At 43.7% G+C, this 26,182-nt stretch overlaps 1 protein-coding gene across 5 annotated transcripts in view; it reads left to right on the top strand.

Annotated features, from left to right (window-relative positions):
• APLP2 (amyloid beta precursor like protein 2) overlaps nucleotides 1–24,364 on the top strand; it is a 114,132-nt gene extending 89,768 nt beyond the window's left edge. The window contains exons 4-19 of one of the 5 annotated variants that reach the window (XM_052786367.1): nucleotides 910–1,039; nucleotides 4,563–4,675; nucleotides 6,275–6,450; nucleotides 6,982–7,199; nucleotides 8,908–9,075; nucleotides 11,140–11,255; nucleotides 11,620–11,694; nucleotides 12,898–13,056; nucleotides 13,452–13,580; nucleotides 16,015–16,114; nucleotides 16,677–16,847; nucleotides 17,457–17,492; nucleotides 20,416–20,495; nucleotides 21,328–21,402; nucleotides 21,861–22,016; nucleotides 22,802–24,364. In XM_052786367.1, the coding sequence (XP_052642327.1) occupies nucleotides 910–1,039; nucleotides 4,563–4,675; nucleotides 6,275–6,450; nucleotides 6,982–7,199; nucleotides 8,908–9,075; nucleotides 11,140–11,255; nucleotides 11,620–11,694; nucleotides 12,898–13,056; nucleotides 13,452–13,580; nucleotides 16,015–16,114; nucleotides 16,677–16,847; nucleotides 17,457–17,492; nucleotides 20,416–20,495; nucleotides 21,328–21,402; nucleotides 21,861–22,016; nucleotides 22,802–22,903 (2,004 nt within the window). In that variant the 3' untranslated portion in view covers nucleotides 22,904–24,364. Of the gene's footprint in view, nucleotides 1–909; nucleotides 1,040–4,562; nucleotides 4,676–6,274; nucleotides 6,451–6,981; nucleotides 7,200–8,907; nucleotides 9,076–11,139; nucleotides 11,256–11,619; nucleotides 11,695–12,897; nucleotides 13,057–13,451; nucleotides 13,581–16,014; nucleotides 16,115–16,676; nucleotides 16,848–17,456; nucleotides 17,493–20,415; nucleotides 20,499–21,327; nucleotides 21,403–21,860; nucleotides 22,017–22,801 lie in introns of all 5 variants that reach the window. The other 4 variants (XM_052786366.1, XM_052786370.1, XM_052786369.1 and 1 more) reach the window with 4 other exon arrangements.
• The last annotated feature ends 1,818 nt before the right edge of the window (nucleotides 24,365–26,182 follow it).

Below are 26,182 nucleotides of genomic sequence, written 5' to 3'. Positions count from 1 at the left end.
TGCTCCAGGTCTGTGCAAAACGGAACCTGACACCTATTTTGATTAGAATGTGGCTGTGTTGTTCTCAGTAACATGTTCAGATGAGCCAGAACATTAGAAAAATATTTTCATCAAAATATTGGTGGTATTTTTAGGCTCTTCGTGCTTCATTGTAAAAAACCATAATCTCCTTTCAGTGTGTTCCAGATATAATGTAGCATATTGGCCTTGATAAGCGTCTTTAATCGTTCCTCTGAGGTGACAGGCACATAAAGTACCACAAAGAATGGGTTTTTTAAATGGGAAAGTGATAGAGCACACCATGTCTGGACTGGAAAACGTTTAAAACTGTTTTACAAGGCTGATATAACTAGGTCTACATTTGGTTCACGTAGCAGAAGCCTAAATATAAGTCAGCGTCTGGGCTTGAGAACTCGAGCAGGACATAGGGATCATATTAATACACTGTAAATGGAGCAGGCATAAGGAAACCTGAGGAGGTAGGTGCATATTAGCTTGACAAGTGACGAGAGTCTGAAGATATTACTAAACCCTATTTGTTGGTGACTGCCCTTTTCCAGAGCGTATTGTGCTGCACCAGACAGAACAGGTAAATGTTTCTCCACTACCATGCAAAGCCAAACACCTCAACTTAGTGGCGATGAAGGCTCTTGCCCCTGACCTGGCTTTCTCTTGCCCCAAAGAAGTGATGACACGTGCCATTTCTCAAGCCCTGTGTGACAAACAGCTGGGGGCTTTTTTATGTCTTCAGCTGTTGTAAACTTGATCCAGAAGAGAATGTGTGTCCATGTGCAAATTTGAACTTCTTTTTGTGTTAGAGAATCAGCCTTGCTGCTTCTGGTTAGGAGCCACTTTGCACATTCGTTGTCCTTTCTGGAGAGAAACCTATCTCTCTGTCTTGTTAAACAGATGTATCCAGACCTTCAGATCACAAATGTTGTGGAAGCCAATCAACCTGTCAGCATCGACAGCTGGTGCAAGAGAGGGAAGAAACAGTGCAAGGACCACACTCATATTGTTGTGCCCTACAAGTGCCTGGGTGAGTGTGTGGTATGATGTGTTTGTGCATCCTTGTGGGAGGAGCAAAGAATCGCTTCTTGGCTTCTTACAGAGAGAACAACAGAGTTTATAAGGCTTCTATCATATCAGGTTGCCATTTGCACGTCCAACTTCCACTTAAAAGTTTTTATTTCCACAAGATGGAATTCTGCCTTTCTCGAACAGATCGATGGCTAGATAACAGCTGTGGTGGAATAATGGTGCCTGGTGTGAAAAAGAAATCCCCATTCTCTCTGCAACTGCCATAAAAACCTGAAGGCTATTGTATTTTGAGTATCACAAAGACATTGGGATTTGATACTCTGATCCTGTTTTTGTGGAGCTTTAATATTTTGTTGCCTTGGAGACTTAAATGCTCAGTGTGTTCAGGCTTCCTGCTTTGGTCTTGGCAAGAGATCTCTATTCTGTTTCAATGACTATATTTAAACTTTGCTGTTTCAAAGAGGCCCTGCTTCTTGCAGCTGTATCCCATGTCCCCAGTTTGAACTGTGAAAGAATATGAGATAAACTGCGGTGGATTTCATGGTGCTTTCCAGAAATCTATCCACCCGCTTGAATCAGGGAACATGTTTAGCTTGTTTACCTTGCAGCTTTTGACCTGTAGGTTGTGCCTGACACTGTGCTGCACTGCATGTGTTCTTAGTAGTAAGCTTAGTCTCAGCTGGCTGAATCTCTTTTCAGTTATCCACTGGAAAAGACCTGTTTTGCAAGAAGTCTTGCGCAGTCTTGGAGAGTCTGATTGCTGGGAGCATTCAGTGGGAACCAGTTTTTGTAATTTGTATCCATATCTCAGGTTAGCATGTGGTTTGACATAGGAGGACACAAGCAAATCCACAGAACTGTATGGGTGCTGTTCTCCTATATATATTACCCTCCACTAGACGATCATAAAGCACTTCATAAGAAATGAAATTTGGTGTGGATACGTGCTGGGAGAAAGATGCATCTCTTTATAGTTGTGGAAATTCAGGTTTGAGAAGCAGCCAAAACCAGCTGATCATACTGAGAACTTCTAAGGATGAAAGCAAGATCTCTGGATTTATAAGGAGTCATCTCTCTCAGAAAGAATCCTCCCCCAAGCCTATTCTCCAGCTGAAAAATAGGCTTTTAGTGACACTGCCCAAAAATTTGATAAGCATTAAACTATCTGTTAAAGTTTTTAATTACTGTCTTTCACAGTGTTCTTGACTTGTTTGGCCTAGCCTGCAAGGCAGCTTTGGTTTTCAGATCTGAGTTGCAAGTCAGTAGTCTGTATGTGTATAAAGTACCTTTTCGTTGTCCTTAGCAGTCCACAAATTGCTTGTTGTAAATGGATGATGTGTTTCTCTGGGGTGCGAATGACTTTTTGATTATAGTCGAACTATGGTTTTTTGCTCCCCTTCCTGCTTGTGTCTTCCTTGCTACATTAACACACAGGCTATCTTGAGGTAGGATCTTGCTATTATACCATGTTTAACCTCCTCCTGCCTCCCCCCACTCATGAAAGCTCTTTTGTATTTCAAAGATGAAGAAGGGAGAAGAGGAGAACCCATTAGCGCTCCCACTGAACTGTAAAAAAAAAAAAGGTAACAATAGGATGATGGGAGCAGGGCTGAGCCTGGTGAGGTGTGAAAAGACAAGCTGCTGACAGTTCTGGCTAGGCTGTTACGTGGTATGGAAACACCTCTTACGCCTGCTCTGATCTGAAAAGGCAGAGGATTTTTCTTTTTTGATAGCAGTGGCCATGAATGGGAAAGGTGTCCATTAATGTGTAGCACGTAAGGGTTTTCCAGTCCCTAGGTGAATTGAGAGAACATTCCATGTATCTTATGCAAAGGTGCTAGGATTCAGTGTGTTTCAAAAAGGCTGTTTAATGTCTGGTCTTTGGTACTGATTATTGCATTTGATCAGTGTGAGTCTTCTGCCTTCAGTCCCCAGAACCACAGTCACTTGATTTTAAAGTTTGGTCGGTTTTAGCTTTCTTAACAGAAACTTTTCAACTAGCCTCTCGTGAGAGTGAAAGAGGAAGGGTTATTAACTCAAAATTGTAACTGGCCTGTTTTGACGGAAGAAAATGGGGAAAAGACCATTTAACTGTTGTGTCTAGTAGTTCAAAATTTAACTAATTTAAAAGAGATGATGAATGCTAGTTGATTTTGTTACCTTGCCATTGTCATCAGATAATCTGTCCCTAAACTCTACTTGGCTTGTGTACAGTGCAAAGGAGAAGTGTCCATGAGCCTTTGGTATCAGTACTAAGGGGCTGCAAAAAAATTGGTCATGCAAAATATTAAAATGTATTTTGAAATCGTAATGTTGAAGGTTGCTTGAACAAATAATTCTGCTCCCTGGAGTCTCCATGAGAAAAGGCATTTAACTTAAAGAACTTTTCTTCAATTTTAACAAAGGATTCCTAAAGCTGCCAGTCAGGTGTGCAAGGTATGTTACTTTGAAACACTTGAACTGAAGATCTTTTCCCGGTCTTCTCAAAGTATCTAGATATCTCCTTATTTTAAAATTACTGGATGTGGCATTTAAATCTGCAGGAAAGAAAGAAAAATCTCAACTTTGAGAAGATGTCACATTTTGGATTCCAGTGGCATTGTTTGTTAGGACATCTGGGCTAAGAACAGAAAGTCGTGCTCATGTAGTTCTTGTACTTCTTTGACATGTGTTGGTACCAAACTGAGTTGTGGTGGAAATTTAGGCTAAATATCTTTTAAGTCCAACTAATACAGAGTCTGCAGAGCAGACCAATTCTCTCTCTCCCTTCCACCTTCCTCAAAAGCAAAAGTCTGGTTTTAAGATTGTGCCAGAATTTCGTGATGCTGGTGCAGTTGTGGTTATCTAAATATTGGAATGCAGTGTATTTGCTGACTCTGGTTCTGCTCTGTTTTTAGGGCTGTATAGTTTTTATTTTTCCAGCCCTCTGTGTTTTGGTTAGGACTGTCCGAGTCAGGGAATGTGCTGCAGTTAATCCTGAATTAAACCATCTGGAAACTGTTCAAAACAAAACAAAAACAAACAAGACTTACCCAGATACTGAAAACATAGATAACACTTGTGGCACATAAAAATTTCCAGGCTGTTACAGCACCAGACAGCATGAACTCACTTTGGTATGATGCAGCTTGTTTAGAAATCGGTGATTAAGTGGTTTGAAAACTTCGTATGCAGATGCAATCTTTTCAAAGATTTGTGTGAAATCTCTTCAGTCAATCCTGTCTGTTCCACGAACAACTATTTATTAACTTGCACTGTAAACTTTGCCTTCAGTTCAGCCTTAGGGTTTGCATAATGTTTCAGGAATCAGCCCCTACTCATCTTTTTACCTTGGAAACTTCGAGGCTCTGTTTTTCTGTAAATTTCCAAAGCGCGCTGCTGATCTGACCTGTCCCTGTTAAGAATATACCAAACCTTTAAGGCACTTGCAACGAGGTGTACTTTGGGGGAGTTCTGATACTGGCTTTGGTTTCTGTTGGAGGTCGGACATGTGTGAACTATGGACGTTTCTTGTATTTCAGTGGGTGAGTTTGTAAGCGATGTCCTACTGGTTCCAGAGAAGTGCCGATTCTTCCACAAGGAGCGGATGGATGTATGTGAAAGCCATCAGCACTGGCAGACTGTGGCAAAAGAGGTAATTGAGCTGCTGTGGCCGGAATATTTATTCTGGATCTGTCCACTTGGACACTTGTAGTATTGGAGCATAACAGTGTTTATCTCTGGGGTCTGTTATTCCCATGTTGCAGTCTATGGACTGAGGCAGGGAGCAATGAAAAAATACATTTAAAAGTACTCAAGTGACTTAAACCTGTGTAGCTAGCTGAGTTATTCTTCACTCACAAAAAGCTATCCTAAGTAGCTTGCCCACGATCATAGTCTAGGATGGAGCTAGGAATTTGAAATCGGGTCTCTAGGATATTGCTTTAACCAATGGCTCATCCTTCTTTCCAGGGTAGAGAGCTACATTGGTCATAGGATGTTTCCCGTTTTTCTTGAATATTTTGCGTTAATGTACCTGCTGCTGCTGGGGATTTGGTTGGCAGTGCTTGCTTGGGAACAGTCTGAGTTTCGTTGTGACTGATTAGTGGAGGTTTTACATAAGAGATGGATTATCTTCTCAGAATAAATCTAGCCCGTGGGTTTTTTGTTTTGTTTTGGTTTGGTTTTTTATCTGACTAGCAAAAATGTTGCAAATTTTCTGCACACCCATTTGAACCAGGGGTAATAAAAACAAGATCGTGACAAAATGTACGTGTTTTCCATTTTGTAGAAACAGAAACACAACGATTAGTCGTGAGGGTGCTAGTAAAGATGAGGTTAAGGATGTTCCAGTTAAACTTTCCATTTCTTTAAAATCCTGGGAGCCAAAGCCTGTCTAAATAAAGCTGCGCTAGAGGAGTCACCTTTTAATTGAGGATAAACTTGTTGATGTCTAGCAAATTTAAAAATCACTTGCTTTTAACATACTTCTGGAGAAGTTCTCCAACTATTTGGCTCATTTTACATCCATGCTGTAACAAAGCAAAGCACAAACAAAAGGGTTCTGATGTACATAATAAAGCCTTTCTTACTTCATTCTTTTCTGGGGCACCACAAAGCCATGTATTTCCTCAGCTTAAGGGAAGTGTATAGACATAATGTCTAATCACAGTTTGCATTTGGCTTTTTCTTGAATTATCTGATTGATTTTCATCTACAGCATGCTAAAATAATCTTGACACAAAGTCCATTTGAGCGATTATTCACTTACTCCAATGTAAAGTTTAATAGATAAAGTTTAATGAAATGGCCAGCCCAGAAAAGCAAACAACAGTTCTGTTTCTTTCAAGCGCTCTCTCCCTTGAGTTGGCACAAAATGTCTAGTTATTTTTCCTGAACTTAGCCAGGCTGACAAGCATCCTGGTTTCAGCTGGGATAGAGTTAATTGTCTTCCTAGTAGCTGGTACAGCGGTTGTTAGGGCTGGGGGGTGGTGTTAGGGCTGGGGGGTGTTTGATACGTTAACACCAGGAAGCACTGCATGACTCTGAATCTGGGACTTCCTGGGGATTTTGCTGAAGCTACAAGTTTCAAATCCATTTTCCTTTGATGTTGAGACTTAGGCTGTAGTTTGCTCTTGCCTTTTTGTAAAATTTAGACCATTGGTAGCATTCTTGGGATCTGTGATGGGCAAACTTCAGCTTGTCCAAAGCAAGAGCATGATGCTAAACTGACATAAATGGGCTCCTCTTTCAGGCCTGTCTGACAGAAGGGATGATCCTGCACAGTTACGGCATGCTGCTGCCCTGTGGAGTAGACCAGTTCCATGGAACAGAATATGTATGTTGTCCTCAGACAAAGGTTGTGGATGAGGCTCTGTCCAAAGAGGAGGAGGATGAAGATGAGGATGAAGACTACGACCTTTATAAAAGGTAGGGTTCTTACTGGCGTAGATGTTAACAGTTCTGTATGTGAAGTTGCTGCACGTGAGTGTTTCACATGGTGACTCCCTTGTGGTCATGATTGAGAGGAGAATTTCTGTGCTTTTGAATTTCTCAAAGGAGTATCCTGAGCCTGAAAAAGCATTGCAGAAGGACGAATGACTTTGTACTGCTCCTATTACTGGAGTAGCTAAACAGCCCCCCTCCCTTCATCCTTACCCAGTCAAAAAGACTGTCTGATTGTTACAGTAGGTACCTCCCCCAGATATGATAGACTTTCACTTACTGAAAAGAAGCTGATGAGAAAATGCAAGGAAACCCCCCTAAGCCAGGGGCATGGAGAAGCTGTCTGTAATGAGGGAAGTCCAGCTGATGGACTGATCGATAGTTGGTATATTTATTTTTCACATCTCTTGTGTTTCTAGAACAGATGAAAAGAGAATCATTTTTCTGGTACATCAAAGGTTGGCTGCGACGTTATTAGCCTTAACTTTACCCCCTAATTTAACTGTATCCCTTTAGTGAGTTCCCTACAGAGGCAGGTGTAGAAGACTTCACAGGAACAGCTGTGGAGGAAGAAGAAGTTGAAGAAGATGAAGGGGAAGAGGAGGAGGATGTGGTGGAAGACCGTGATTACTATTATGATAGCTACAAAGTTGACGATTACAATGAAGAGACCCCCACAGAGCCTAGCAATGACAAGGCTGTTTCCGAAAAAGAAGTCAGCAGCGATATGAAATGTAAGACACATTCTAGCCTACAGGCCTCTTGCTTCCTTGAGAGTATTCTTGTTGGCTGTCAGTTGGTGATGGGTTTTTGATCAAGTCAATAAATGCCACTCGGAAGTTTTATTTGCCAGTAAGTTAGCAAACAGAGGAAAGCTGATGATGCTTATGTTTCAAGTGTTGAAATTAACTCTCTAGAGCATGGGCCATATGTTTCCAGATAAACAGCAGTTCTGCTGGCAGAAAGCCCAGGGTTTGGCACATTGAATGAGCACCTCCATGAAGGTGCAGTGTTGAGTCAGAAAACCATATCTGCATAGGCTAATTTTGGAAAATCTTAAAGAAGCATTTGAGGTATACTGTGAATTTAAAATCCTAGTTTGGGGTGATTATCTTGGATTTGGTGTTTTATACCAGTTTACGAAAAGGAAGCTAAAAGTTGTGAGCCATGCTCTGTAGAGGAGGCATAAAGCTGCCATCTGGCCAGTAAAGGGTGAGGAAGATACTTGGTGCTGCCTTAACAGCCTTTGCATAAACCCTTCTTTTTCATGAAAGTAAGTCAGCCAACACAATTGGCCCAATTTTATTATATGAGTAATATATACTTACCACAGTAGTAACATGTAGTATACTTTCGGTAGCTTTTGTTAAGTGGTAGGTGCCACTGCAGAGGGCATCTGCTGATTGTGTGGTGCCTCAGCATTATACGATGTCCTTTGCTTTACGTGTAGAAGTGTCTGCAGAGGAAAGAGGAGGGGAGAGGGAATGAAATTCAATTAGCTACGGATCACTGAATCATTGCCAGCAGTTCTTGCATCTTTTTGGTAAAATGCCAGCATGCTGCAGATAATTTTACTTGCTGAAACAAGGCTTAGCTCATATATGTACAGGACTGTTACAGATCTGCAGGTGTTGGAACAGAATTGGAACAATATGATCGGGGTGTGTGTTTTGGGGGGTACCCAGTCTTTTTTCCCCAAAGTACCCTGAACAGTTGCTAACTTATAGACCGTATCTGTTCTCTTGCCTCAAAATAACCCAGCTGCTTGTATTGCCTGCTTATTGTGAAGCAGTCCATGTGCCATGGCTACCTGGAGTTTTAATATTTAGTGTATAGATGTTTCAAAACTTAACAACCTAGCTGCTCAGATTGCCATGGCAATCACATTAGTTTTGCTTAGCCTGCCTTTTCACTTGCTCTTATACCTCACCTTTAAGATGTGAAGTGTCTATCCAGGCAGAGTGCAGCAGAACAGGACATCTTTGAATGCTTTAAGCAGCCCTAATGGGTTTTCTTTCCATCATGTTGGTTTTATACCAAGAGTGGAAGGTCTACCACTGGGACACCTGAGGCATAACACTGTGGCGTTGGCAAAGTAGACCCTTGCTGTTTCAGCCTCTAGCTAAGGAGAAATCACTCTAGCAGATGAGAGCTCCGTGTTGAGACAACTGCTCGGGTAGCCTGCTGCTGCATGTTTGCTCCAAAGCACGACGTGCAGGCGCTTCCCTGAATAGCGCTGGTGAGCCCCGTGATGAATGCTTTTACAATGTTAAAAATCCCCCCAAAACTGACAAAAGCCCCTTGGTTGGTGAAGTAGCGATGCTGAGGCCAGCGCTGGTGCCCTAGAAGAAGGTGTGAACTAGAGCCACCACTGCGTTGTGTAAGTCACTCGGCAAGACCTGTGCTCCTCACTAGCTCATATTCTAACCCGTCTCCACACAGCTGTCTGCTCCCAGGAGGCGATGACAGGGCCCTGCCGGGCTGTGATGCCTCGTTGGTACTTCGACCCTAACAAGAGAAAATGCATTCGCTTTATATATGGAGGCTGCGGAGGCAACAGGAACAATTTTGAGTCAGAGGAGTATTGTATGGCTGTGTGTAAAAAGATGAGTAAGTCCTGCCTCCCACTGGCCCATTTGCAGCTAGCCTCTGTCTGTCTGGCGTTTGGTGTCTCCTTCTCCTTGCCTCGGTCAAGAGAGGATACGTCTGTAGCTCATCCTTTTGGTTCTGGTGTCTGCAGCAGTTCTGTCTGTCCTTTTGCAGCAGTCTCCTCTTGTCTCCGCTTCTCTAGGTCTTTAGGGTGAACTTTCCTGGGGAAAGTGGCCCTCGATGTGTGCTGTCTGTGCTCACTGTTGGCTTGCAGCTCTTGTTGAGGGCTTAGCTGTTCTCTTCCAGATCTGTAGCAGGGACCAGGGGCTGTCTCTAACCTCTTGTGAAAACACATAGCTTGCCTGTTTGCATATCTGACTTTTTTCCAAATGTATGGAAGGAAGCGCTTGCTTTCCCCAGTGGTGTTACTGTGTGTACATTTGACCAGTTGGTGCTGAAAAGTAGGCTGCTACTCACCGTTCTCCTGGTAGTAGTCATTGTCTTGCTATTTTATTTTGGGAAAATATCAGAGAAGTAGTATAGAATTCAGATTCCCCCTTTCAGCTCGGTTTGAAATATGAATCATGACTCAATCCCTGCGTTTTTGAGAGCTTGAGGTTTTTGGCACCAATTTCAGCTGGCTTTTATGTCAGATGATAAAACTACCAAAAACATTTTAACCTCCTTGTTAATCTTATTGTTGAACTCCAGCACTTCCACTTCAGCTACCATTAAAGCCTTTTGAAAGGCTTTTTGTGTTATCTGGGGCTTGGCAGTCTGACTATACAGTCATAATCCTGTTTACAAAATGGGCTTCATGCAAGTGCTTTAGATTGGGCTGATCTAACTGAAGTGGTAAAATAAGAGATGCGGATATCAGGAGCTTTTTGTACAAAAGTTTGTCCTGTTACAGAGGGATTTGGGGCTGGAGAATGAGTTCTCTGTGTCCAAGCCTGGTTCAGAAATGCCATGAGCGGGCCCAGAATACAGTACTGATCTGACATTGTCCCTTGCACGCAACAGTGATGCCTATGTTGTGTGTTGCCATTATTTCACGCAGTAATCCTTTCCCCTTCTTCACTCCTCCTTCCCTAGTTAAAGGTTGGTGGATTCAGGTGCATGCTAAACTCTTACCCTGTATCCATGCTTAAGTGCCAGGTAAATTTTTTTCTGAAGCATGCCATCTTTCAATGATGTGTTGGAGGTTATTTCCACCCAAATAACTAATACAGTTGAAAGGTTGCCTTAACTTCCACTTTCTGCCCTCCCTCTGCTGAAGGGCAACAACGGAGCGCATCATGTTTGCCAGAGATCCTTTCAGAAAGGGCTCTGGGATGTGTAGTTTCTAGAACTGTAGCACACAAACTTGGTTCAGCGTTTCCTGAACTGCAGTATATGGAGTGCAAAGCCCCTGTTGTGGATTTTGCAGATGCTTGAAATTGTCAGTTCTGAAATTTTATTTCTCCCTTTGTTGAATTTGAATGTCTTAAAGGTACAAACCATCCAGTTTATTGGACACGTCAGTTTGTCACACTGAGCCTCCTTCTGTTGCTGTCTTGTCTAATATCATTGCCTGTTAGTCCTGCATGGTGTATCTGGTAGGGAAGGTAGGTTTGAAGTGTTAAAATACTGGGTAGTGTTTTGTGCAGATTTATTGTCAAGCTCCCTAATCATATTAATGATGTCTGGAGCCAGCTTGTCAGCAAACAGCTAATGCACAAAATGTCATTTAAACTATCCAAAGCCAATGTGAAAGGGAAGAGAAAACAAGTTCTTGATTCTGCAATCCAAGTCATTCTGTTGCTGGAGCTGAATAATGCTCATCTCAGAACTAATGAGAAGACTGAACAGGTGCTGGTTGCCGCAGTGCATTACTGTGTTTCTGGGATGATGTAACTAACTGATGTTGCAGTAAATTGGCAGCTTAAAGATACCAAAATGGACTCCTGGTAGGTGGCGGTTCAGTAAACTCGGTCTGCCAGATTGTTAATTATGCAGGCGTGGAGATTCCTCTCCCTACCTGTTCTTTGCAATCCAAGATCACAGTTTTCTGAACTTCTGCTTATCCTTTCCCTCTCTTTGCAGTGCCAACTGATGATGTGGATGTCTACTTTGAAACCCCTGCTGATGACAATGAACATGCCCGCTTCCAGAAGGCAAAGGAGCAGCTGGAGGTCAGACACCACAACCGCATGGACCGGGTGAGCATCTAGCTTCAGTCATTTGTGCTGCGCTGCATGGTTGCCGCCCATGTTTTTCTGGACAAATTGATGTTGAACTGACTTCCTTTCCAGTCGCCAGCCTTCCGTGTGTTTCTTGCAATACAACCACACTGTGGCAATTGGATTTTCATTTCCTCAGAGCGTTGGGAGAGAGGAATCACTGGGGACACTTGGCCTGCTGCTCAGAGGGCTTAAGTGCTAGGTTTAAACCCCACAGCAGCTCTATTGTGCCTTCAAAACCTAGCCAGGCTGTACAAGGATCTGCCTGTGAAGGCAAATTAGCTTGCAAAGATCAGACATAAATTTGTGTCTTGTTGATGTGTTCTGTCCTTTTCTTGTCCAGGTGAAAAAGGAATGGGAGGAAGCAGAACACCAAGCTGTAAATCTCCCCAAGGCAGAAAGGCAGACTCTCATTCAGGTAAGAGGTGAAGGACCTAAAGAGGAAAGTTACTGGTGCTTGGCCTTCGTGCTCTCAAAAAACTAAATGAGAGATTGTAATATTCAAAGCCAAAAGACGACTTGAGATGGAAGAACAGCTTTCCTGTTCTGTCAACAGCTGCCTTTTAGAGGAGTTCTGATTCAATTGCGTGCTTTGTTCTTAAAGCTGAAGACGATCCGATACCGTGCGAGGTCCTTTCCTAAACCCAGTAGTAGGAAGCTATCTCACCCCTCAAGCGTAGCGACAGCAGAGCCAAATTGTAACTTCAGACCTTTGGCCTGTTTTGCACTAACCAGTGGCCTCACAGCCCAGTTCAGATTGGCCCTGACTCTCTGGACACACATTTCCTGTTTGGGCAGACTTAGTGAAAACCATTTAGACAGCAGATAAAGCTGGTTTGCTGCCAAAATGCCAATCTTCTGCCTTATGAGGAGAGTTCCATTAGACTGTGAAGTTAATCAGGGGTATTCTCAGCATGGCATTGTTAGGGGCAGGCTCTTCTGGCAGTGACAACTATATGAAGTTTCCTCAAACCAATATACAACTAAGTGACTGACTCCAGCTTTTAAGCCCACTTTGGATTTTGTCCTGGAACACGGTTTTCTCTTTGTATGTTTTTTAACGTAAGCCACTGTAAGTCCAAAAGAGTTTTCCATCACCTCTGTTGAAAGGTAACTGCTTAATGGACTTTTCTGGCTTATTTGGAGATGTGGGTTGTGACCTTTCTGACAGAATATATAGAGATTGGATCTGAAGATGTGCTGATGAAAAATCCCTTATGCAATGCCTTGGTAAACTTCTGCAAATTCAGATTAGTGGCTCTAGGCTGAAGGGATTTATCCTGTTTCCATATTGCAGGGTTGAGGGAAAGAGCTAATACTGTGTCATTCGTTCAGTACGGTGTGGATCTCCCAACTTCAACATGATCTTTATCTGCAAGGCCATGCGTCCTCTTCAGACCTTTGAAGTGGGTTGTGAAGGAAGCTTGGAAGGCAAATTGTCACTATTGAATTTGCAAAGATGAAATCTGCATCAACATCTGTCGGTGCCCTTCTCTCCTACTGTAAATGCCTAGGACATGCAGCGTGACAGGCTCCGTTTGTTCTGAGGAGTTACGTGAGAGACAGTAGGTGACCCTGATGCATACAGTGCATTTCATACAGACTCCTTACTTTGTTCCAGCACTTCCAGGCAATGGTTAAATCCCTGGAGAAAGAGGCAGCAAGTGAGAAGCAGCAGCTTGTGGAAACTCACCTGGCTCGTGTGGAAGCCATGTTGAATGATCGCCGTCGGATTGCTCTGGAGAACTACCTGGCTGCCCTGCAGGCTGACCCGCCGCGAGTGAGTTTCTTTGGAACAAACTTTGACAATAGGGTAGCGCCGGGCAGGGTGGAAGGTGGGAATGGCTTGGTGAGGAGACTGCCAGTGACTTGCAGGGGCAGAAGTTGGGAATAGGTTCCCAGTGGCAGTTTGTGCTGCAGACCTAGCAGCGAGTCTCCTAATGGACTCACTCTCCTTTCTGCCTGGTTAAAAAACCCTCCACTTTGTTTAGTGTTCATAAGGCATAGTGTTCCAAGTCAAACAGACTTAATTATAAGGAAAATATCTAAGAAGTTAGCGCAGGTGACTGATCTGTCCGGTAACAAAGCAGGCTCACATCCGAAGTGCTGTATTTCCGCTGTGAATTTTACTTGAATCAAATGGATGTGAACTCTTCCCCTCCTCAAATCCTGCAGCCCCACCGCATCCTGCAAGCTCTGAAGCGCTATGTTCGTGCTGAGAACAAGGACCGTCTGCACACCATCCGCCATTACCAACACGTCCTGGCAGTTGACCCAGAAAAGGCTGCACAGATGAAATCTCAGGTATAAGAATGTTTCTATCAAGGGAGGCATTGTTACCCAACCCTGGCTGTCAGAGACTAGAAGCCATGCGTCAAGTCCTCACGCTAATTTGCTGGGTACTATAGCAACTTCTCATACTTGTGCAGAGATCTCCCATTCTGTGTGCCTGTTGCCTGTCACCAGATACGCTGCCTGTATGGTTTTCCGTGGTACTTGACTCAGTGTTAAAGAAGGGGAGCTCTGGTTTATACATGAATTATTGTTGGTCACCATGACAAGTCTAGGGGTTTAGAACTGGTTCGCTATAATTTTTCTGTTGCCTCTTATCACACACCCATGAAATTATTTACTGGGCACTTGGTCATCCTTGAAGAGACTTCCTCGCTTCTTCCAAGACCTCCTGTCTGTGTGTTCCTTTCATTAGGCTTGTTCTTCACAATGCCTGCGTTTTGAGTTTGTGGGGATTCTCTTGTGCCTCCGCAAAGTTATTGCCTTGTTTCCAAAGCATCATACGTAACCCTTGCCAAGCATGTGATCATCGTTAGCTTTATTAGAAAGTCTGTTTTGATGAGTTTATTTTGTGCTGTTGCCATGTATTTTACTCCTGAGCAGCCAGAACGTCATTTTGCGTCTGCTGGGTAGTGTATGTGAACATGCCGCTTCAAGTGGATGTCAGACCTGGCCATTGTACTTGTAAAAGCAGTTGCAGATATTCCACAAATCCTTTGAATTATGTACTTGTTTTTACAACCCGCTTTTAAAACGGTGAAAGATGTACTGAAAGGCCTAACTAAGATTCAAATTAAGAATGACCTGTTAACATTGAAAGATCTGTTCATAAGGGTATGTCCTTTCACACGTTCAGGGAGAAGCAGCGAGAACTGACTGTCCAGTCTCAGCTTTAGGAATGTAATCTGTTTCACCAGTCCCAGTTTGTGGCTGGTCTGCTGCTTTGTAGTATCTTTGAATTCTGTAATGCGTGAAAGATAACGCAAGAACAGAAAAGAATGGAGAGCTGCAAGGAGACAATGCGGTGGAGCACATCCAGTGCTGCCAAATGGAAAAAAATAGACGCTGAGAAAAAAAATGCTTTATTACTTGGCTGTATAACCAGTAGATGGAAATATCATGGTTTAAGAGTAAGACAGGGACTGGAGTCTGTTTCTGTTACTGTCACCTCTGCTGAGGTGTGGAACAGTGTTGCAGTGATTTTCTAGAAGCGAACCTCACACTTGCAGGTGCCTGATCCCATGGGTTTCACGTTGTTTCTGCGTGCTAGCAGTGTACCTTCAACTCTTGTCTCTCAGGTTGCCTGCCACTGCTTCTATGATTCTTGTTAAGCTGCGTATCCTCGGAAAGAGTGGTAGCAATTGTGGACTTTACAAGCTGATGTTTGGCTTGCGATGCGGAATACGTGATAGCATTTTCAGAGACAGCTTCAGCATATCAAGCATTAAGTCCACCCTGACCCTTTGTTCCAATGCTGCCAAAGCCCAAGAGGGAGTGTGTGAACTGTATTCTTAAGCTAAAATCTAAACAGTTCTTAATTCATTCTGAAGGCTGCAGTGTCAACAAATCGACATGCGAGGGATGTGGGTGGTACAGTTCAATTTCCATTTGCTTTACTTTTCAGGTGCACTTTAAGCTCCTCAATCGATTCCCTTGATTGACAAGCTGCTACATGTAAAATTAAATTGCTTTCATCCTTGCTCTTAAAGGTCAGGTACACGTCAGACTGTAAAACAGGTCCATTCAACTCCTTAGCTTTTTTCAATGGCTCTCCACATAAATGTTTTTCTTGGTCTGCGTGATCCCTGATTATGCAGCACCCTCTTCAGGTCAGGCTTGACTTCACCAGAGAATTTAATATGCTAGGGAAGAGTGATTTGAGGTTGCGTAGAGTCTGAATTTATTTTTCGGATGAAGGGAGAAGGCTGTTGCCAGTGAGTGGGTGTAGTGGGTGTAAGACAAATGTAATGCCACCGTTGTTCTGAAAGGCACCTTTGTTCTGAAACCAGAGTTGATAAATAATATTGTCTGCTCCCTTTGTGTGTATCTTTTCTAGTAGTCAGGAATGATAATCCATTTAATAAAGCACTTGCTTGTAGCTGCTGTGGAAAATGAATTATGACTGTATGTGGCATATGGGAAATACCAGCTTCAGTGTTTTCCAGTGGAGAGCTGGTTACAGCAAGAGTCAGCTGAATCTTCTCTCTCACCCCCAACCTTTCCCAAAATACTGAGAGCGCCATGTACAAATGGCCAGTTCCAGTGAAGCATGACGTGTTAGAGAGCATCGGTTAGGGAATTGGACTAGATGGACCTGTGTCCCGTTCTACTGTCTGTCATGGCAGATCCACCGGTAGTAGGTATTTTATTAAACAAGCGAAGTAATGGTACCAATCAAGTGACTGACAGTCTTTGCCTACTCCAACACACTCTTGTACATTTGCAGGTGATGACACATCTCCATGTGATTGAGGAGCGGATGAATCAAAGCTTGTCTCTGCTCTACAAGGTGCCATATGTGGCTGAAGAAATCCAGGATGAGATTGGTGAGTGTCTCTGTGTGCCAGCTCCAGTGCCACCGTGTTAGACTACAAGCTTTTGTATCAAGTGAAGCGGGCTCCGAAAAGATTGCTAGCTCCTTTGAGGGGACGCCCTCAACAAGCACTTGGGCTTAGGCTTAGGTACCACAGGGCAGATATTCTCTGGGTTTTGCAATGCGGCCAGCCAGAATAGCTTGTTCCTAAGAACTTTCATTGTCCGTTTAAAAAAAGTCAACAACATTCAGAATAGCAAAGCTGTCTCTCAAAGGGAGATGAAAAAGATCCATAAAATTAACCAGATGCTTTCCCGCTTTATATGAGTTTAATCCCATCTTGCCACAACCTCTTGCCACATCAAACCTCTTGGCCCTTATTTGTATGTGTTTCTAGCCAACGCCTTTACTGAGAATTCCAGATGAGACTTCAGAGCATGCGAGAGAAGATAACCTGGCAGCCCCAAACAGTGTTCCCCTGCAGCCCTGCCTCAGCTAGGTTCAAACCATCTGCCCCTTTCTGTTCCTGCCAGGCTTCATGCAGTTTGTGTAATATTTCCTCTTATTCCTTTCAGATGAGCTGCTTCAGGAGCAACGTGCAGACATGGATCAGTTCACATCCTCCATTTCTGAATCCCAGGTGGATGTCAGAGTGAGCTCTGAGGAGAGTGAAGAAATTCCCCTGGAGGGCAAACCTTTCCGTCCATTCCAGGTGAAAACCTTCCCAGCCTTGCCTGAAAGCGAAGGTATGTGGAACTGAAAATTGGGTTCACTGGCTTTACAAAATGTAGGCCCTTTTTCTTAGCCGGTAGGCTCAGCTCGGTGGCACAGAAAGCTCCATCCCTTTGGGTGATTTAAGAGTGAAGCAGTTGCCCCGGCAGTACCCCTCAGACTCTGTCCATTGGAAAGAGGCAGTGCCACTAGTAATTTGCACTGAGCTGCTGTCTTGATTTTCCGATTCTTCGCTTTGCAAAATTGTTTCATCTCTTTCCGTTTTTCAGGGAGCGTTAAATTTTTACTTTGTGGCTTGACTCTGGAATTAATTTCAGTCTTTAACCAAGACGCTGTCATGTTATGTTAAGTCTTTGTGCTGTGACCTGCTGAAGGGCTGCAGGAATTCTTTTTGTTCTTTTTTAAATATATGTCTATATTTTTTGTATCATCGGGTGTTGACAGCTGGTGTGCACTTGTGTATTTATTTAAAAAATGCTGGAACAGAGTCCTGAGCTTAAAGAAAGCTGTAGACTAAAAGCTTTTCCCAGGGTCTGAGTCAGAAATCATGCGCAAGCCTTTTTTCCTTTCTCTCTTAATCTCCTTTCTCTGCTATTTTTGTTTTTTGTTTTCCCTCCTGCTAGATCCTCAGCCGGATTTGTACCATCCAATGAAAAAAGGTTGGTTCTAAGCTGCTCCCTCACAGTGCTTTCGATCACTCTCCTACCTTCTCAATGTGTTTGATAGCTTCATTTTAACTCACCTTTATTTTCATTTCCCTGCTCTCATTTAGATCAGTAACTTTCAATTTTGCTTGTTTAGGCCTAGTGTTAAAGAAACGAGCTAGTCTGAGCATCTAATTGATTGTGTGTGTTCCTCCCTGATGGGCTCACAGGGTGTCTCCAAGTGCATGGAGTAGCTTCTTTGCCCTCAAGAAATGTGGGCCTAGCAGTCTGTCTGCAACCATGCAGTACTTTGCATCTCTGCATCTCTCCACGTGTACTCGTATTCGACACTTCTTAAAATAAACCTTGAAGTGCTGATGGTAAATAGTCTAGAGGCTCTTCTGCCTGCTGCGGAATCTGTCCTCACCACCCGATGACAGCACTAAACTAGGAGTGAGAGTGCTGCAGCAGACATAGGCTGTGTTTCCCAGCTAAATGTCCTCATAGATACTATAGAGTGCAGCTGGTCTGGGACAGGTAAAATAGATTCCTTCTTTGTGTTTGTGATCGCCTCGGCATCACCTTTTCACACGTAGCATCTCTCCGTACTAGCAAAGTCCTGTGTGATTATCCATTTCTCCTTTAGCTTGTTGTTAATTCTGCCGTAACTCAGTGCCTGGCTAAAAAGGGGCTTCCTGGGCTTTAAGAGTGGCATAGAAATATTGGCATTAGATTAAATCCTCTCTTAGTGATACAGTCTCAGGTGAAGATCAGGTCCAACTGATCTGCTACCACAGATGTAGTTCCTGAAGTTGAAATGGAAGGCTAATTCTTAAAATGCTCTTGCAGAGCAGTGGTACGTGTGCTATGTGTGGGGAGTAAACCCAGCATTTTAATCTGCCTTTAGTTCCAAATATATTGTGCAGAATCTCAAAGGAGAGCAAAGGATTTTGCTAATAACCATTTCATATGACCACACATAGTTTTATAACATGGTGAAGGCCAGGTAGCTTGAAACTAGTCTCATTATTGGCGTTTCTCTACAAATGTAAGTCACCTTCATCCCTCTTGTGGAACAGTGTACTGCTAATTCAGTGTACTGACTGCTCTGGAAAGAATTGGGACAGCCTTTAGTTTGATGGGCTTTTTTAATTTTTTTTTTTTTTTTTTTTTTGGACAAGTGCTTTGTTGACTTAAAGATGATAAATATAGGCTGGTTTTCCCCGTTTGGGTAAATGGAAGACTTTCTGATGACTTGGGGACAAAGATTATATCCTGCACTTGCCCCTTCTCTCCATTCCTTCTTCACTGAATTTCATGAGGGCTGCTAGGGACTTTTGGGGGGGGGTTGTGCATGTGTGTGGGAGTTTTCCCCAGGAAGTATATAATCTAAACTGTGCCTTTGAGCTACATAGAACTGGGTCTGTTATTTGGTAGAGCACTCTGTGACAAATAGCAAAGCTCAATGCAGCAGCTGAACTCCCAGCCCTGGAGACTACGCTATGTTAGCTCCTGAGAATTGAATAAAGCAGCCATAGGCTAAAAGCTGACACAGTAGTTCTCTAAAAACTATTTGTGGCTAGTCTCTCCAGAAAATCCCAATCATTGATTTTCACAATAATGTGACCTGCTTCGACAGCCATGAGAAGTCAGACTGGCAGTCTTGGCCATGCTTGGAATCTGATTACTGTCTCCGAAGAACCGCACAGGAAAAGGGGAATGCACTAAAACCGAGATGATGCTTTTGGGAGGAGTTTAAGTGAAACATTAGTTTCCTTGGCATTTTGAGGCAGTGAAAGCTTGTCACTGTAAAAACTTGCCTTGGAGCCAACTAGCCTTTCCTTGCATCTCATCAAAGGACGTGCTGCCAATTTCAGCAGCAGTTGACTTAATAATGTCTTAGGCAACCTGCAAGCTCAGCAGCTTGTGGAGACGTGTATGCAATCACTGGCAAAGTGTTAAGTGCTGTAGTAATATTTCCCCCGCCTCGTGCTCCTTGTTGGAGAGACCCCGCTGAAGGTTTGAAGCTTTGCTGTCCTGCTTTTGCATTAGGGAGGTGGCATAGGTGTTGTGAAGGACATTACGTTGTCCCTACTGATAATGGCAAACGGACGTTCTCCTAACTTGCTATGTTACGTTAGGGCTGAGTATCTTGCATCAGGCTCTTCTGTTATTGATCTGATCTATTTATAAACGCTTCAAATCAAAACAGTTTATGCAGAGCAGCCACCTTCTGTTAATTTATATTCTTCTCTTGAGCCTGTGCTAGTTTCAGCCTAGAAATGGGTGAGTGATGTTCTGGTACAAAGGCTAGTGTAGTTCTTTGCTCCTCCCTTGCCCTGGGATTTATTGTTTCTGGGCTCGTGCCAGATAAGGGACAGCAGCTCATTACAGAGCCGCGCTGGGTGACCTTGAAATTCTCATTCCCGAGGCGCTTGCTGATGCGCTTGATTTCAAAAGAATGGGTGATGCTGACCGTGCGGTTGAAAGCGTTCCCTGCACGCTGGCTCTCAGCAGAGAGGAGATGCATACTTCCGTCATGGGGGGTCACGGTGAGGTGGCGGTGACCCGGGGTGACACTCGCAGAAAGGAACTGCGCGCTCACAATTTGTGTTATATGTTGCCTTGGACCTTCTAACAGCAGCACTTAACAGTATGGTATTTCTGGATTTACTCTTCAGCCTGGTTTTGGTGAGTCTTGTCTGCTCCTCTCATTACCACCTCATTTCCCCTCATTAACAGACCCCCCCCAATCACTTGTCACTGTAGCATTAGCTTATGAGCTCCCCTTCTGACACAACAGCATGAAGACAGATTAATAATCAGCGGTCAATGCGGTTAAACACACTAGCCATGGCAGCTCTACAAAGAGTAGGTAACCCTTCCTAAATGTCACTGGGGGCTGCCTAATGGTTCCTGCCTTGCTCTTTTGGTGCAGGTTCTGGCATGACTGAGTTGGATGGGCTGATTGGTGCTGAAGAAAAAGTGATTAACAACAAGAACAAAGTGGATGAAAATGTGGTGAGCCCTCCACCTTTATTTTGTAAAGCAAAGCCTGCTGTGGACACTAATTAATAGCTGTGGCTTATTTCCATGTCTCCTTCCTGCTTACAGAATGTCAGTGTATTCATTATCCATATGGTGTGGGGGAGTCAGTTTTCTGACTATTGTAGGCTCTTAATACTGATTAGCATCAGAAGGGTGGGAGGGTGAGGGAAGGAGAGAGATCCAGATCTTTGGCAGTCCGAGTTGGAGAACTGTCTGACTTAGTAACTGCTTTCCCAAGCAGAGACCCTTTGATATGCCTTTATTTTAGCTAGGTAGCTTGATATCTGAATACACTGAATGCTGGGGTGTTCCATCCATCTTCCCACCTATTTTTCATGGCAAGAAAGGCCTCGCCTTCCTCTGAAGGGGAGTCACCCAGTGGCTATTAGCCCTAGCTACAGTGTAAAGAATTCACTAGGTTATAGTGGCAGCTGCCTTGCCTCAATTCTGTGTTTTTAAAAAAAAAAAAAAAAAAGTTGACTTTTGAGAGTTTCCTTTCGAAATTGTTTTAAAGCACAAGTTAGATCTGACACAACAGAAATGCTGTGTCCAAGGCTAGGACCTAGTTTTTCATTTGGGTCTTCAGTTTGAGGTAGTGTGGACATCCAAACGGTTGCAGTACTAAATTAGGTGGCTTTAAAAGTTGGGAGAACGTCCCACACTGTTGAGGGCAGGGGAAAGATGGTAGGTGGTTCTGAGCCTTTACTGGTATTCATTAAAGGTCTCTTGTCTGCCTTCATATTCCTTCTCCCACCTGTTTTGTATGGCTCCTTTCATAAAATGCTCTTGTGACTGTTTTCAGGTAATTGATGAAACCCTTGACGTGAAGGAAATGATTTTCAATGCGGAGCGTGTCGGTGGGCTGGTGGATGAGCCGGTACGTGTGTGGCTACCGAGTCCAGTGATCGGTGAATTCCTAAAGCCGGATTTTGGTTCCTGTGTGTTACTGAATTCGGGGTTTGGTGCCTTGACACTGCTCTGGGAGGTCACGCAGAGTGTAACGCAGTACGGCCTTTCTGCATAAAGATGTAAACAGTAAACACACGTTAGATACTAACCTGACTCTTCTGTTGCAAAAGTGTTTCGTGGGATAGGAAAGCGGTGTGGGTCAGTGTCTGTCCAGAGTGCCGAAGCGGGGAAAAAATATTGCGTTCATTATCCTCTTGGTTGAAATATTTAGAGGTGAAATATATACACTGTCCCCTGCAATCAGTCATGTCTTGATACCACAGGTGGTTGAAGACCTTATTGGTGGCTACCTTTTAGGTTTGCGTTTAGCAGCGTGTCTCCTGCATTGCTCTTCCTCTACCCGCTCTGTTGTTGTTTTCCCTCCAGGATAATGACAACTCCCTTCGCGATGACTTCAGTTTCAGCAGCAGCGCCCTTATCGGTCTGTTGGTGATTGCTGTTGCCATAGCTACTGTTATAGTCATCAGCTTGGTGATGCTAAGGAAGAGGCAGTATGGGACCATCAGCCATGGAATTGTGGAGGTGAGAAACAACTCCTGCTCCATAACCGAGGATGAAAATAGCATTGAATCACATGTTGTGTGTAGGGGGCGAAGATGGCAGTAGCTGCCAAGCCATCAACTGCTCTGCTCCTAGCTAGATGGGACTTAACTCTACATGCTGACATCTCCATCCCTTACTTATTAGTATGCAGGTATCAGTCATCGGCGTGCCATGCTGGGACCTGCCACGTCACGGTTGTATTCGCTTATCACAAGGAATTCAATTCGGCTTCCCTGTCTGGCTCAGGATAGGATTTAGCAGTAAATGAGCTTTTCAGGCGATATCTTTAGCAGGGGAGTAAGTCAGTCAATCTATAGCAATTTGTTCTCGCAACTAATTTAACAACTATTAAGCCAGCGCGATCGGCTGAACGCTGAGAAGCAGTTCCTTCTTCTTCCTTCTGCTTCCAGCATGCACATTCCTAACGACAACTTAATGGAGTCTGGAGAAAGCTGCTTTTCCCCTTTGCCCAACCGATGCGTGAAATTGTAACGACCTCTTTAATGAGAGAAGCAGGGCCCAAATTTGTAGCTAACTTATTGGAGATTTGTGGAGAACATCCCCAAAGAGGCAAGGGCAGGCAGGAGGCGTTAGCACCCAAAGGAGGAACTCTGTTAAGCAAATTATTTTTTGTGGCTTGCTTTTTTTTTCCTGTGTACTGCTTGCCACGGTGTTTATCCGTCGTTTGTCTGTCTGCTGTTGTTACTATGAAATAAGGCCTGCAAGTACCTCCTTTGACCAGTAACCGTCTGGTCTTTCTAAAGGTTGACCCGATGCTTACCCCAGAAGAGCGGCATCTGAGCAAGATGCAAAACCATGGCTACGAGAACCCCACTTACAAATACCTGGAGCAGATGCAGATATAAGAGAGATGAAGATACAACAGCCCTGACTGGGAAAGGAGCAGGGCGGAGGGCCAAAGGGGTCCAGCATTTTGGATCAACTACTGACCAACAGTTGCTTCGAGAGGACTTCATCTTACATTCAGAACTCCTGGATCATTAAGACTATAATTACTACTGTAGAGTTGCAATTTCCATTCTTTTAAATGGGTGAAGAAATGATAATATAACAATATGATATATAAATCTCCTTAAATGGGAAAAATGGATCTATTGCAGATATTTGACTGAGATGTAGTTTTCTTTTTTTTTTTAAATAATCTGAAAAATACCAGTTCCGTTGTACTGTTGTCTGATACAAGCTCTATATATATAAAATGGGAAATGTTGATTTTTATTTCTGATAGACCACCTGTATATTGAGGGTCATTTATACCAGCCCACCTTGTAAAAAGGAGACAGTTGTGGCTCTTCAGTCATTTTGGCTTTTATATATAAAGCGGTATTTTTTTTTTTTTTTTTTTTTTTAAAGTGAAATTCGCTGGGAGTTGCAAAGAGATTAATTTAGGGATAGGAACTATGACAGCATAAGCAAGGAAGCAATTGGGAATGGTAACTAACAAAAATCCTTATAACGAGAAAAAAAAGAAAAAGAGAAAAAAAAAAAGAAAAAAACCCATCCTCATATGCCAGTGGTGTGCACCCTGCTGCTTAGCAGTTTGGGCTCTAGGAATCAAGACTCCCTGGAGGCAAGGAGTTAAAAGGCTTCTAGCATCTCTGTTTATAGTTATTCTAGTGGAATGTTAGAACATGGTTTGTGCATACTGGGGTCTGCACATTCCCCTTCCAGATTCAGTTCTGCTCTAGAGTTGGAAGTTCCTGGTATTGAATTTAAATCCTCTGTTCTGAACCAGTTTCCTTCAGTACTCACCTGGCATTAACAGCCCCCTCTTGCTACTACTTTCTAATTTCCCCCAGCTCTCCTGCCTCACCAGCATGGTAAGTAGTTAAGAGACGCAGCTTTTTGAGCCTTTGCATCTCTTTTGGTGATGTTGGGCCGTAGGCACGGCTTTGGGTGTTTGCCCAGAAATGACAAATCACTGCAATAATCGGTACCTTGGGAGCTGATGAAGGTGGAGTTCGCTTTAACTGGGGAGGGAAGAGAGGGACAAGTTGGGAAAGGGATAACTGCCTGCTTTAAGGGAAATTGGATGCATAGGCCCCAAGAAGAACAAAAGGGGTATTGTTCCACTCACCATCATGTCTTTGTAATGCTTGTATAGTTGGTGTTAATGCTCACGGCTTTTTTAAATCTGGAGGTTCTGGTAACCTGTGGTGTATTTTTTCTATTTTTCCTGTGACTTTATTTTTTCTTCCCCCTTCCGTGTCTCTTCCCACTATGCACAGATTTACCTGCAAACTCCTTAGTGTGGTCTGTGGGGAATGTACAAAGTTTAAACACATCAATAAACACTTTAACTTCCAGATCGTTTCTTCTCTTTATTCACGGGCTCGCTTAAGTTTCTCTCTCCTCCCACTGTGTCCTTGCCAAACCTGTGGAGACCTTTCCCTGCCTTTTTGTCCACTGCTGCTTCAGCGAGAAGGAACGTGCTGGTATCGGGGAATGTATAGCCGTGCCCAGAGTCTTCTGTGGTATTTCCAGATCCTGCTGACCTTTGCGGAGAGAAGGAGGTGCGATACTAAACCAGCACCCGGGACTCCCGAATAACATTACATCCTCAACGCTGCAGCCGTTAGACGCTGGAGCGCAGGTCAGTTAGAGCTGTGGCTGCCGTTTGTCATCTGCCTGTCTGTAGAAGACATCACGAATGGTTCTGCGGCTGTAAAAATGCCGGAACTTCTCCCTGGGTGAAGGCGGCCGCTGGCACGGCTTCTCGGAGCGAGCGGAGCCAAAGCGCTCCGCGGTAGCAAGCTGTTCTGCTGCTCAGCCATCCACCTGCACTTCCTCGTGAGCTGTAGGAACAGATCCAGGTGGTGGGGAAGCGGATTTGGGTAGCGGGGTGATTGTGCTGGCTTTGCGCTCAGAGCCTGTGTTGCCCCCGAGCCTTAGAAATAGGGTTGGACAGAAGAAGGGAGGCTGCAGGAAATCTCTGAGGGCTTAGAAAAAGACAGGCCTCAAACAGTGACACAGTTTCCTTGAATGCTTCCTGTTGTGGATGTCCAGATCTGGAATACTTCAAAGACGTAAAAAGTCCGGTGCAGTAACTGGCTGACTATGGTTAGCGTTTACTGTATCGCTTCTAATGTTTTTGTTTTACGAAAGGAAATAACTTCACTTATGGTTTAACTTTCTCTTCCAGAACACCTAAAACTAACAGCCTGTAAAGCTCACAGCTGTTTCTGCTCCTGTATGTCATCCCCCTTCTATTTTCCTTCTTTGAAGTGTGACCTCGAACGCAAATTCCTCCTCTCTCGCGTCTCGGTGAAATGACCCAAGAGTCATTGCCATTTGAACGCTGTTTTAGAAGGCCAAGAGGCAGAATTTATCTTCCTTTGCCTTGATGTGAGCAGTTCCCAATAGGTCTGAATGAAGAGGGGGAGAAGAGGTAGGAGGAAACATGAAAGCTTAGCAATTTTGAATAGGAAACAATCATGTGTCCTGTTTCTCCTTAAATGCGGGCTCCTTGGTTTCACTGGAACTTCCATGTTCTGGTTAAATTATTCACTCTCTGCAGGAAAGAACAGATGCTGTCCTAGAAAATGCCGTCTGTTGGCTTGTCACAACTACTTGGGAGAGAGAGTTTTGATTTTAAACTGTAAATTTATTTTAAATGATGCTGGAGCATATCTTCAGTCCAAAGCTGTTTCTTGGACTGCACCCTCAGGTAGGGTGACCTGAAAGAGAAACAAATTACAGAGGCTGTGGATTGAATTCCAGAATTTAATTTGGGTATTAGATTTTTCCTTCGATAAATTCTATTAGTCCTACAAAATAAATACATCAGGCTGGAATCAAAGTCTATTAGTTACATGTTTTGGCGCAGACTGCCAAGTGCTCAGGATCAATTCTTTATGATGGATTTTGTCCGTAGCTTCTGAAAAGTACTGTTTAAAAGTACTCGCTGGAAGATCAATGCTAAGACATGGCCCAGATGTTAACCGGTACCAGCTGTGTGATGAAGGGCTGCTGTCCCAGCAAGGAGACTGCAGGGTAGTTGGGGGAAGCATCCAAAGTTTCATCGTGGTAAGACACTTAAAAATTAGACGGTCCAAAGCAGAGTGGGGTAGTTGGTCGGTAAAAGACTTGCAGAGTGTTGTAGAGAGCGGCGTTTCCGAATAAAA

The sequence above is a fragment of the Harpia harpyja genome, chromosome 4 (assembly GCF_026419915.1).
Source record: "Harpia harpyja isolate bHarHar1 chromosome 4, bHarHar1 primary haplotype, whole genome shotgun sequence".
In the NCBI taxonomy this organism is placed as follows: Eukaryota; Metazoa; Chordata; class Aves; order Accipitriformes; family Accipitridae; genus Harpia; species Harpia harpyja.
Note: the sequence above shows the minus strand (reverse complement) of the source record. Positions and strands in the feature narration are given on the sequence as shown.